This window comes from Leuciscus leuciscus (assembly GCF_965113295.1).
Source record: "Leuciscus leuciscus genome assembly, chromosome: 11".
NCBI lineage: Eukaryota > Metazoa > Chordata > Actinopteri > Cypriniformes > Leuciscidae > Leuciscus > Leuciscus leuciscus.
Window position 1 is genome coordinate 31,909,996 of NC_138735.1, and position 13,623 is coordinate 31,923,618.

General features: G+C 40.5%; 1 protein-coding gene across 1 annotated transcript; it reads left to right on the forward strand.

Annotated features, from left to right (window-relative positions):
• The first annotated feature begins 425 nt into the window (after positions 1-425).
• Positions 426-10,823, forward strand: exog (exo/endonuclease G). Its single transcript, XM_082183492.1, has 6 exons — positions 426-652; positions 1,615-1,764; positions 4,248-4,387; positions 7,095-7,171; positions 7,284-7,398; positions 10,194-10,823. Exons 1-6 carry the CDS (start codon positions 532-534, stop codon positions 10,644-10,646), a joined length of 1,056 nt encoding a protein of 351 aa, XP_082039618.1. The 5' UTR covers positions 426-531; the 3' UTR covers positions 10,647-10,823.
• The last annotated feature ends 2,800 nt before the right edge of the window (positions 10,824-13,623 follow it).

A 13,623-nucleotide genomic window follows, 5' to 3' on the forward strand; every position in this document is an offset into this window, starting at 1 on the left:
ATCCCACAAATCTCCATCAACTGCAAGATGCTATCCTATCAATATGGGCCAACATTTCTAAAGAATGCTTTCAGCACCTTGTTGAATCAATGCCACGTAGAATTAAGGCAGTTCTGAAGGCGAAAGGGGGTCAAACACAGTATTAGTATGGTGTTCCTAATAATCCTTTAGGTGAGTGTATAATATATATATTCACAGGTCCTCGATTCTGATTGGCTGAGAGGCGATCAGTCCCATGCGAATCACAGCCGTGCTGATATATAGTTAGTTTATTTCATAGACAGTAAAAGAAAGGTTTATTTAAGTGTAAAATATTTTAAGTTGTATATTTTCTTCATACATGCGTGAGTTCTTTCTAATATAGTTCTGTGTCTCGACCGCTAGACGGCGGTGTGATGAAACCGGTCTGATGTTCAGCGCTCATGCGCCGCTCTTCACTCACACACACTCTCTCAATCCCTCACAGACACCGCTTGTGTTCGTGTGTATGTGATGTTATATTTCATTTAATGTTATTAAGCGTCATATTTAATGATGGTGTCTAATGTGGTGTCAGTGAGGTTCATCAGCGGCTTCGTGTTCGGCGCTGGTTCCGGTGTCGCGGCTCTGAAACTATATCAGTATGAAGAAGAGAATACACACACAGACACAGGTAACACTAACATTACTCTGAAACTATATCAGTGTGAAGAAGAGAATACACACACAGACACAGGTAACACTAACATTACTCTGAAACTATATCAGTATGAAGAAGAGAATACACACAGGTAACACTACTTTATGCATCACAAATCATTACTGATTAATAAAGAGATGCTGAACAGATCAATAGTTCATGTAAGTTACATTCTCACAGAGAGAGAAAGAGAGAGTGAGTGAGTGAGTGAGTGAGAGAGAGATTGTGTGTGTGTGAGAAAGAGAGAGAGTGTGTGAGAGAGATATATATTGTGTGTGTGTTTGAGTGTGAGACAGAGAGATTGTGTGTGTGTATGAGTGTGTGTGAGAGAGAGAGAGAGAGAAAGAGATTGTGTGTGTGTGTGTGTGTGTGAGAGAGAGAGAAAGTGTGTGGGGGAGAGAGAGAGAGTGTGTGTGTGTGTGTGTGTGAGAGAGAGATTGTGTGTGTGTGTGTGTGTGAGAGAGAGAGAGAGAAGAAAGTGTGTGGGAGAGAGAGATATATATATTGTGTGTGTGAGAGAGAGATATTGTGTGTGTGTGTGTGTGTGTGTGTGTGAGAGAGAGAGAGAGAAATTGTGTGTGTGAGAGAGAGAGAGAGATATTGTGTCTGTGTGAGAGAGAGAGAGAGAGAGAGAGAGAGAGAGTGTGTGTGTGTGTGTGTGTGTGTGTGAGAGAGAGAGAGAGAGAACGTGTGTGTGTGTGTGTATAGGGGAGACCGGGGCAAGTTGTCACACTTCCTTTCTGTACAGGAACAAACATAAAACTCTTTTATTTCCACTTATTGTTGCCCAGTAAAAAGAATAGTTACCTTTATTTATTTTGTATATTATTGTATTATATTATTGTATTATATTATTGTAATAATATTAATTTCATGACATATCAATGAAAGTTTTGAAATATGATACTAAGTGTAAGTCATGTGTGTATCTGCAGGAAGCCCCGCCCATCGCCTGATCGAGCGCTTCGGTCTTCCTCAAACCGGCGCCGAGCCCCGGTTCTACATCAACCACGTGTTATCGTACGATCAGAGCCGGAGGACGCCCCGATGGGTGGCAGAACATCTGTCGGGTCAAAGGTTACTGGGTGAGTCTCGTCCTGTCGGGTCAGAGGTTACTGGGTGAGTCTCGTCCTGTCGGGTCAGAGGTTACTGGGTGGGTCTCGTCCTGTCGGGTCAAAGGTTACTGGGTGAGTCTGGTCCTGTCAGGTCAAAGGTTACTGGGTGAGTCTCGTCCTGTCGGGTCAAAGGTTACTGGGTGGGTCTCGTCCTGGCCCTGTCGGGTCAAGGGTTACTGGGTGAGTCTCGTCCTGTCAGGTCAAAGGTTACTGGGTGAGTCTGGTCCTCTCAGGTCAAAGGTTACTGGGTGAGTCTCGTCCTGTCGGGTCAGAGGTTACTGGGTGAGTCTCGTCCTGTCGGGTCAAAGGTTACTGGGTGAGTCTGGTCCTGTCGGGTCAGAGGTTACTGGGCGAGTCTTGTCCTGTCGGGTCAGAGGTTACTGGGCGAGTCTTGTCCTGTCGGGTCAGAGGTTACTGGGTGAGTCTCGTCCTGTCGGGTCAGAGGTTACTGGGTGAGTCTCGTCCTGTCGGGTCAAAGGTTACTGGGTGAGTCTCGTCCTGTCGGGTCAGAGGTTACTGGGTGAGTCTCGTCCTGTCGGGTCAAAGGTTACTGGGTGAGTCTCGTCCTGTCGGGTCAGAGGTTACTGGGTGAGTCTCGTCCTGTCGGGTCAAAGGTTACTGGGTGAGTCTCGTCCTGTCGGGTCAGAGGTTACTGGGTGAGTCTCGTCCTGTCGGGTCAAAGGTTACTGGGTGGGTCTCGTCCTGGTCCTGTCGGGTCAAAGGTTACTGGGTGAGTCTCGTCCTGTCGGGTCAGAGGTTACTGGGTGAGTCTCGTCCTGTCGGGTCAAAGGTTACTGGGTGAGTCTCGTCCTGTCGGGTCAGAGGTTACTGGGTGAGTCTCGTCCTGTCGGGTCAAAGGTTACTGGGTGAGTCTCGTCCTGTCGGGTCAGAGGTTACTGGGTGAGTCTCGTCCTGTCGGGTCAGAGGTTACTGGGTGAGTCTCGTCCTGTCGGGTCAGAGGTTACTGGGTGAGTCTCGTCCTGTCGGGTCAGAGGTTACTGGGTGAGTCTCGTCCTGTCGGGTCAAAGGTTACTGGGTGGGTCTCGTCCTGGTCCTGTCGGGTCAAAGGTCACTGGGTGAGTCTGGTCCTGTCGGGTCAGAGGTTACTGGGTGAGTCTGGTCCTGTCGGGTCAGAGGTTACTGGGTGAGTCTCGTCCTGTCGGGTCAGAGGTTACTGGGTGAGTCTCGTCCTGTCGGGTCAGAGGTTACTGGGTGGGTCTCGTCCTGTCGGGTCAAAGGTTACTGGGTGAGTCTGGTCCTGTCAGGTCAAAGGTTACTGGGTGAGTCTCGTCCTGTCGGGTCAAAGGTTACTGGGTGGGTCTCGTCCTGGCCCTGTCGGGTCAAGGGTTACTGGGTGAGTCTCGTCCTGTCAGGTCAAAGGTTACTGGGTGAGTCTGGTCCTCTCAGGTCAAAGGTTACTGGGTGAGTCTCGTCCTGTCGGGTCAGAGGTTACTGGGTGAGTCTCGTCCTGTCGGGTCAAAGGTTACTGGGTGAGTCTGGTCCTGTCGGGTCAGAGGTTACTGGGCGAGTCTTGTCCTGTCGGGTCAGAGGTTACTGGGCGAGTCTTGTCCTGTCGGGTCAGAGGTTACTGGGTGAGTCTCGTCCTGTCGGGTCAGAGGTTACTGGGTGAGTCTCGTCCTGTCGGGTCAAAGGTTACTGGGTGAGTCTCGTCCTGTCGGGTCAGAGGTTACTGGGTGAGTCTCGTCCTGTCGGGTCAAAGGTTACTGGGTGAGTCTCGTCCTGTCGGGTCAGAGGTTACTGGGTGAGTCTCGTCCTGTCGGGTCAAAGGTTACTGGGTGAGTCTCGTCCTGTCGGGTCAGAGGTTACTGGGTGAGTCTCGTCCTGTCGGGTCAAAGGTTACTGGGTGGGTCTCGTCCTGGTCCTGTCGGGTCAAAGGTTACTGGGTGAGTCTCGTCCTGTCGGGTCAGAGGTTACTGGGTGAGTCTCGTCCTGTCGGGTCAAAGGTTACTGGGTGAGTCTCGTCCTGTCGGGTCAGAGGTTACTGGGTGAGTCTCGTCCTGTCGGGTCAAAGGTTACTGGGTGAGTCTCGTCCTGTCGGGTCAGAGGTTACTGGGTGAGTCTCGTCCTGTCGGGTCAGAGGTTACTGGGTGAGTCTCGTCCTGTCGGGTCAGAGGTTACTGGGTGAGTCTCGTCCTGTCGGGTCAGAGGTTACTGGGTGAGTCTCGTCCTGTCGGGTCAAAGGTTACTGGGTGGGTCTCGTCCTGGTCCTGTCGGGTCAAAGGTCACTGGGTGAGTCTGGTCCTGTCGGGTCAGAGGTTACTGGGTGAGTCTGGTCCTGTCGGGTCAGAGGTTACTGGGTGAGTCTCGTCCTGTCGGGTCAGAGGTAACTGGGTGAGTCTCGTCCTGTCGGGTCAAAGGTCACTGGGTAAGTCATGAGTCTGGTCTGTCAGAACCATCGCTCTTGATTCTGATGCTCTTCATCTCTTCATCAGGTCAAGCCGACAGGAAACACTGCAAATTTAAACCGGATCCCGATATTCCCGAGATCTTCACTGCCCGGAACGAGGATTACCTGAGGAGCGGCTGGTCTCGAGGACACATGGCTCCTGCCGGAGACAACAAGATCTCTGAGGTTCAGTACACTCACAACAATCACACACAATATATATATTAGGGGTGTAGCGATGCCCTCATTTCACGATTCGATACACATCACGATACTGAACTCACGATACTGATCTCACGATACTGATCTCACGATACTGAACTCACGATACTGAACTCACGATACTGATCTCACGATACTGATCTCACGATACTGATCTCACGATACTGAACTCACGATACTGAACTCACGATACTGATCTCACGATACTGATCTCACGATTCTGAACTCACGATACTGAACTCGCGATTCTGAACTCGCGATACTGAACTCGCGATACTGAACTCGCGATACTGATCTCGCGATACTGATCTCGCGATTCTGAACTCACGATACTGATCTCGCGATACTGAACTCACGATACTGAACTCACGATACTGAACTCACGATACTGAACTCACGATACTGATCTCACGATACTGAACTCACGATACTGATCTCACGATACACGATACTGAACTCACAATACGATTTGATATTACATTGTGTGTGTGTAAATGAATAGACTTGGACTTGGTGCTGAAACCCAAAGCACAGGACAATAGAGACACCAGAATAACAATATTCATGATTCTGAAGCTGAAAACAATTATTGTAGATGAATATGCTTGATCTCTGTCACTGACTAGATATATTTAAAATAATGTCGGCCACTTTTTACTGGTAACATCAAATATTTGGCATTATCAGGACCAAAATATTCCCCATATACATTATATTCAACATTATATATAGTAGTTTAATGTAGTACTGACACCAAAACTCTGAAAATGTGCATTTTTTTCTCATACAGTAATTTTGATTTTGGGTGAACTATCCACGATACATATTGTTGCATTTTGTATTGCGATATATTGTGACACGATATATTGTTACACCTCCTAATATATATATATGAAGAGTTCAGATGCACAAGCCTCTAAGTGCCATCTGAAATTTTCTTCTAAAATGAGTATTTTTTTATCAAGCTTGTATATTTAAGTTCAGTAATTTCACTTTAATGACAATTAATAGGTAATTTTCATTGCCATTAAAGTGAAATAAGTGAAAGTAAACATATGTAGTGGATTTTTCCCCTAAACCTGACTATTTAGCGTCTGCAAATCGACACTTAATAAATAAATCTGGCGTCTTCAAATCAACACTTAATAACCTTTATACTCTAGCTCTCTGCGTCTTCCGTCGACAACTGGCCGAGTCTCTTACTCTAACTTACTTGCTTCCCTAAACTGACCTGCTGCGCAGAGGTAATAACAGACAGACTTTCAGCAAATGTCCTCTAAATGCTTTAATCACGGCCAGGAGATCTTCCCGAGCAGTTCTCAGGGAATCTCTCCCAAGAAGCAAGGCCGGAGGATCTCAGACAAATTCCATTGAGAATCCCACCAGAAAACACAGATACAACAGTTTTTATAGAATCGAGAAATCAAATAAGACTAACATGTCACCTTCAATATGATTGGTTCAAAAGCCCCAACCTTTTCCCTCTGTCACTGGCACAAGCAAACTCTTTTAACGATGACTTCATTTGTTAATCACAAGATTCTAACAGACTGTCTAGTTTCATTCCCAAACTATGTTATTTATACACACATACGCACACAGTCAAAGTCACAAGTTTTCCATTGGTTTTGTACAGTACATCCTGTTCAAATGTTAGATGTTAAATAAGGTTAGATGTTAGAAACATGGTTAGTTTAATATACAGTTTAAAATTTCTACGACACATACAAGCTTTATAAAAATGATCATTCTAGAAGGAAATTTCAGACGGCACTTAGAGGCTTTTGCATCTGAAGTCTATATATATATATATATATATATATAATTATATATATATATATAATTATATATTATTATTATTATTATTATTATTATTATTATTAATAATAATAATAATAATAATAATAATTATTATTATTATTATTATTATTATTATTATTATTTTAGAGAGTTTAGAGATTTGCATGATTCAACTCTATGGATATGGAGGGACAAAGTACTCAATTAAATCAATAAATAAATGTTGAGATGTTGTTAAATGTATAAATATATTGTTAATAAAACATAAAAATCATTCAATTAATTAGGAAATCACCAAACAAATTAATAAATATCTTTTATTTGATCATTTTTATACAGCCAAAAAAAAATTGTTTGGTGATTAATGTTTTACTAACATTTTTAATCGGTGTGATGAATTAAAAAAAAAAATCCCAGAATATTTTTTTATATATATATTTTATTTTATTTGAATATTATTTATTTTAATATAAATGTAAATGTACAATGAAATGAATGCATAAATAAGGCATGAAATACACGTATTTGGTTATTTCATGCAATACCACAAAAGAACTCATGAAGTACAAACTGAAACACCTTGATATAAAATGTTGTTGATAAGACAAATGATTATATCATGAAATTGAATACATTATGAAATGTTGCAATAAATATAAGCATAATGAAAAGTGGATACAAATACGTGAAATATATTTATTTACATAAAATGAAAAGTGACCTGAAAAATGACATACATTTTATTGTACTGTTAATTATTTATTGCAAGATTCCATTACTTATTTTCATGATTTAATTTAGACTGTTAAATCGCTCAATAAAACAGATTCATTTCTTTCTTATTGAAATATTATTATTATTCTGTCCACAGCAAGCGATGGCAGAGACTTTCTATCTGTCCAACATCGTCCCACAGAACTACGAGAACAACGCAGGCTTCTGGAACAGGTGTGTGTGTGTGTGTGTGTGTGTGTGTGTGTGTGTGTGTGTGTGTGTGTGTGTGTGTGTGTGTGTGTGTGTGTTTAGCAGCATTCATCATGTGCTGCTGTTCTCCTGTAAGGTTGGAGATGTACTGTAGAGATCTGACTCAGAGGTTCAGTGACGTGTGGCTGGTGTCTGGACCTCTGATGCTGCCGCAGGAGCGAGAGGACGGACACAAGACCGTCTCCTATCAGGTGACATACAGGCTCATAACACGTCACACATCAGGGAATTATTCATATGCCACATATCAAAATACCTTCAAAATCTGACATTTTTATAAAAAAAAATTTTTTTTAATAAAGCATATGAAGGATATTAGTGCAAAAACGAGGCAAATAACACACATCTCATTAGAGAATCTCATTAAGAAAAAGCACACATCATGGAAAAATTATAATTCTTATTATTATAGCATATACCGTAAATATCTTCAAAATCCTACATTTCTATATAATTTTGTCAGATTTTTTTTCTTTGTAATAATTCATACTCCTAAAGGAAATTCATAATTCTGTATTTTAGCCATAAACACTTTGGTTTCAGAAAGACATGTTTTTTTTCCTCTCTTGATTATTCTGAAAAGTGAAGGCTTTTGAGAAAAGTTTATAAAAATGCAATGGTAAGGATTGTCCAGCAGGGGGCGCTCATGCACTTCACAAACTCTCACACATCAGCTGACTCCGTGTTAAACTACACCAAGCCTCTCTTTTCAACCTCAAACTGACATTTAATCGATGATTTCTGCGTGTGTCGTCCCTCATCGATTACGCTTTTATATATTAATATAATAATAACGACTGAATGAAATTGATGTTTTGCATAACAGAAATGAGTCCAGCTGGCTTCACAGGGACAGATTTGGTTTTGCGTGTGTAAATGGACACAGACAGGTTCCCCGAGGCTCTGAACTCTTGCAAATGAGCCGAGACAGAAGCCACGTCACCTCCATCTAAACACACACTGCACTGAGTCTCCGGGGACATGTGTGTGTGTGTGCCGATCCGGTCCCGTTTCAGGGAATTATGTGCTTATTCAGCGAGCCGTCTGATGGGAATTTGGGTAACCGTGAATGTGCTGGCGGTTCTTCGAGAGGAACTCAGTCTAACCATGACAGCTCCAGTTTTGCTTTGTCATTCTGATCTGTGTAGTTTCATCAGATGTAATAATAATCCGTCTCGTTAACCTTCAGTCCCGCCTCTCCATCAGCTGTCAGAGGAAGAGAGAGATATCAACACAATACATACTCAAAAGATCATTCTGGCATTATTTACTGTGGAGCACAAACAGCAGAAGCTCGGCAGAATGTTCATGCTGCTCTTTCTTTATAATGAAAGTGAATGAGGGCTCACTGTGTTAGTGTTGCTGTTTGAGCATGAAGAAGTTCTTCTCTTTATCAGTGTCAGTGTTCCTGAACTCCTGAAACGCCTCCATTGTAGTCTTGAGTTTCTTCCGGGAACGAACACGTCACAATATTCCTCATTATAATAATTCATACGCAGAATAAAGGGGCGGGGCCTGGTTGAGTTAGTTAGTAGTGTGTTAAACTGGCGGTTATGGTAATTAGGGGTGGGACATTTCCCAAACACACTCGAAGCGCTCGACCAATCACAACACACTTCTCCAGCCGACCAATCAGAGCACAGTGTGCTTTTCAGAAGGAGGGGCTTCATAGAGACAGGAAGTAAACAGAGCGTTACTGACAGACTGGGAAGAGAGTATTTATATTTATTTTTATATACACCACCATTAAAACATTTTAGTGTTAGAAAACCATACATTTTATTCAGCAAGGATACATTAAATTGACATTAAAGACATTTATAATGTCATAAAAGATTCTATTTCAAAATAAAAGCTTTTTTTTTTTCTATTCATCAAAGAATCCTGAAAAATAAAATGTATCAGTTTCCACAAAAATATTAACATTTCAACACTGATAATAATCATAAATGTTTCTTGAGCATCAAATCCTCATATTAGAATGATTTGTGAAGGATCATGTGACACTGAAGACTGGAGTAATGATGCTGAAAATTCAGCTTTGATCACAGGAATAAATTACATTTTACTAGATATTCACACAGAAACCAGATGATTTACATTGCAATAATATTTCACATTTTTTACTTCATTTTTGATCAAATAAACACAGCCTTGGTGAGCAGAAGAAACTTTTGAAAACACCCACAACCCCAAACTTTTGAACACCAGAGTATATACTTACCTTTTATTTATTATTATTATATATATATATATGAAAGTGAAAGTGACACGTGACGGCCAAGTATGGTAACCCATCCTTGGAATTTGACCTCTGCATTTAACCCATCCAAGTTAATGCACACACATTAGGAGCAGAGTAGTGAGTAGTTAACACACACACACTGCAAACGTGGATACACACACCCAGAGCAGCGGGCAGCCTTTGTGTGGCGCCCGGGGAGCGATTAGGGGTTAGGTGCCTTGCTCAAGGGCACCTCAGTCATTTCCCACCTTTGGGTTACCAGTCCAACTCCCTAACCACTAGGCCATGACTGCCCCTATATATGTGTGTGTGTGTGTCCATCTTTATTCTGCCGTGTAAATTGCACCAAGCACTAACATAGATAATCCAGAATGGGAAGGTAGTAAAAAAAAAAAAAAAAAAAAAAAAAAAAAGAATTATATATATATATATATATATATATATATATATATATATTTATTTATTTATTTATATATATAAAAAATAAAAAAAGGAACATAAGAAAATATCCAAATGTTATAAAAAAAACATAAAACATTGATAATCCAGGATGGCAAGGTAGTTAAAATATATATAACATGTATTTTCTTTGGATATTTTCTTGTTATCTTCCTTGTTTTTTTTTGTTTTGTTTTTTTACAAGTAATATGTTATATGGTCAGCCTGGGTTGTTTTTAAATGTGCTTTATAAATAAATATATAGTATAAAGCAACATTGCTCATTCCTGTTCCCCGTGACAGCTGATCGGGAAAGATGAGGTGGCGGTTCCCACTCACCTCTTCAAGATCATCCTCACACAGAGAGACTCGTCTCCAGACTCTCTGGCTCTCGGGGCGTTCGTGGTCCCCAACTCTCCGATCGGATTCGAGCGCTCGCTCACAGACTTCCAGGTGAGCCTGACGGATGTCCAGCGCATGTCCGGCCTGAGGTTCTTCCCTGAGGTGGAGCGGGTGGAGGAGCTGAAGAACCTGTGTGAGGAGGACTCGTGTCGCCTGATGGACTTCACTCAGTTCTCGCTGTACATCAGCGGACGTAAGGTCTCGAGCGCCAGGACTCTCCCTCGCCTGGAGAAGATCATGACGGAGCTGAAGCACGCAGGAATCCAGCCTGATGACTACCTCAACGACCTCTACCTGGAGAAGAAACGAGAACTAGAGGAGAAAGAGGAGCGGGAGAGGAAACCTGGGCCGTGAGCGCTCTGGCTTTTGTTGGATTCGCAGTATTTTAGTTGTTATTGTTGTATAAAAGTTTCCAGTATTTTTTACTATATTGTTGTTTAAAAGTTACTGCTTTTTCATTGCAGTCAAAGCCTTGAAACTTACTTGAAATCCTTGTGTGACGTTTACACCAATAAAGTGTTTTATTTCTCATTTGCTGTTGTTGTTTTGCTTTCATACATTTATCATCCAGGGCTCCGTCATAGTGATGTTAAGATCTACAACAGTCTCGGAAATTAATCAAATCTTTCATTAGTCGATATTAGTGTTATTTTTGTTGATTTTGAGATTTTTCTGGTGTTGACCAATAACCACTGCCTAAAAGTGGCTGAATTTTGAGTCAATGTTAATATTATTTCGGGGATTTTATGGATCTTGTTTGCTTCTCATTGTTTCATAACTGAGGAATTTTGCAAAATAGACACTATTATTGAACGAAATTGAGCTTAATAATGACCAGTGTTGTTTTAGTATTATTGAGATATTGTTTTATATACATATATATATATATATATATATATATATATATATATATATATATATAATTATTTGTTTATTTATTTAATTCGTTTTTAGTTTTGTATTGTATTTTCATTAAAAAAATTCTTAAAATTTTAGTTATTTTTGGGGTTTTTTTTGGTCATTTTTATTATTATTTTTTATTTTGTCATTTTTTTCTTTATTATATTTTCTTTATATTTATTATATTTTATTGAATTTTAAATAAATACAAATATTAGATAAATATATTATTTTTATTATATTTATATTGTTTAATTTTAATTTGCATTATTTTAGTACAAAATGTAACTAAATTAAACTAGCTGATTTTTTTCCAAATATTTGATTTTAAATAATTATCTTAATTTATATAGTAAATAATTAAAATATATATATATTTTTTAGTTAACTACAATAACCCTGATTGTCTCTCTGCAAATTAATTGAATTTGTTTAATAATTGATGAATTTTACAACATTAACACTGTTATTTTCCTGTTTTTAATTTGACGCTGCACTGAAACAGTCAGCATTATATAAATCACTGTAGAAATCAATATAAATGGTTTCTGTATTGCAGTCGCCACTAGTCAGTATACGTGTTATCCTCTGTCTTTATAAGTGACGATAAGATCATCATTGCGTCACAGACCGCTGTAGTGCCACAGGTTTCTTCATGAACACGAGTGAGGTCTGATGTTCAGTGCTCAGGGTCTCTGGTCTGATGTTCAGTGCTCAGGGTCTCCGCTCATAACTCTCCTCAGATGCACTGAAGCTCCTGACAGAAGTGGCATGTGATAAAGCACAGGTGTGTGAGTCTGTCGCACCTGTCAGTGTTAGTCTGGGGGAAACCGGCTGTTTTACTGGAGCAGCAGAACAAATGAACATACTAATGACTGAGGAATGGGAAGTAAGCACTTATATACACACACATATATATATATGCATGATTTAGTGTGTTGTTGTGTTTCAGTTAATAACACACACACATTACATCATCAGCATTGAGTTAAATATGACTAGTTAAACATGCGTATATCTGGTTATACCTGAATAATATCAAATATCAGATGCATAAACGTGATTTTTTTTATCTTGCAGAAGTGGAGATTGATTCTGTTGCATTGTGTCTGACTCCTGTAATCATGTGACCTCTGTGAAATGCTCTTTAAAGGTCAGAGGTCAAGTGTATCTGACCTTTGACCCCCAGAGCAGTGTCAGAAATCAAATGGGATGTTTTTATCATTGATAATGATCATAAAATGTAAATTAAACGGGGAAAAAACAATTATATTAAAGAACGTTTTGTACTTTATGAGGAACATTTAATAGCTTCATTAAATCATTTGAGCCAAATGTTCAGTCTGAACAAGTGTGACTTACTGTGGCTGTCAGATCAGACACAATAGCTGTACATATATTTAAAATAAGCACTGCTTATTAAGAACTTGCATGAGTTTACAGTCACGATGTCAGATTAGGTCTTTAGTTTTGGAGTCGTTAAGCATCTTTGCCTCGTCAGAGCTGATTTTATTTTTTATATTATTTTTTAAGTAAACATCTATTTATATTAGTTACATATTTAATTGCTAGTAGGTTGCTAAGATATGTTCTGGGTGATTGAAAGGATATTGCTAAGGGTTCTGTGTGGTTGCTAGGAGGATTCTAAGATGTTGTAGGTGGTTGCTAGGAGGTTTCTACGATGTAGGTGGTTGCTAGGAGGTTGCTAAGATGTTCTGGGTGGTTGCTAAGGTGTTCTAAGTTGATGATAGGTTGCTAAGATGATGTTCTGGGTGGTTGCTAGGAGGTTGCTAAGGTGTTCTAAGTGGATGATAGGAGGTTGCTAAGATGTTCTGGGTGGTTGCTAGGAGGATTCTAAGATGTTGTAGGAGGTTGCTAAGATGTTCTGGGTGGTTGCTAAGGTGTTCTAAGTTGATGATAGGTTGCTAAGATGATGTTCTGGGTGGTTGCTAGGAGGTTTCTAATATGTTGCAAAGATGTTCTAAGTGGATGGATGGAGGTTGCTATGATGTTCTGGGTGGTTGCTAGGAGGTTGCTAAGGTGTTCTAAGTGGATGATAGGAGGTTGCTAAAGTATTTTGAGTTGTTGATAGGAGGTTGCTAAGATGATGTTCTGGGTGGTTGCTAGGAGGTTGCTAAGGTGTTCTAAGTGGATGATAGGAGGTTGCTAAGGTGTTTTGAGTAGATGATAGGAGGTTGCTAAGATTATGTTCTGGGTGGTTGCTAAGAGGTTGCTAAGGTGTTCTGAGCGGTTGATGGGAGGTTTCTAAGATGTTGTAGGTGGTTGCTAAGGTGTTTTGGGTCATTGCTAGGAGGTTGCTAAGGTGTTTTGGGGCATTGCTAGGAGGTTGCTAAGGTGTTTTGGATCATTGCTAGGAGGTTGCTAAGGTGTTTTGGTTGGTTGATTGCATTGATTGAGTAGATGATAGGAG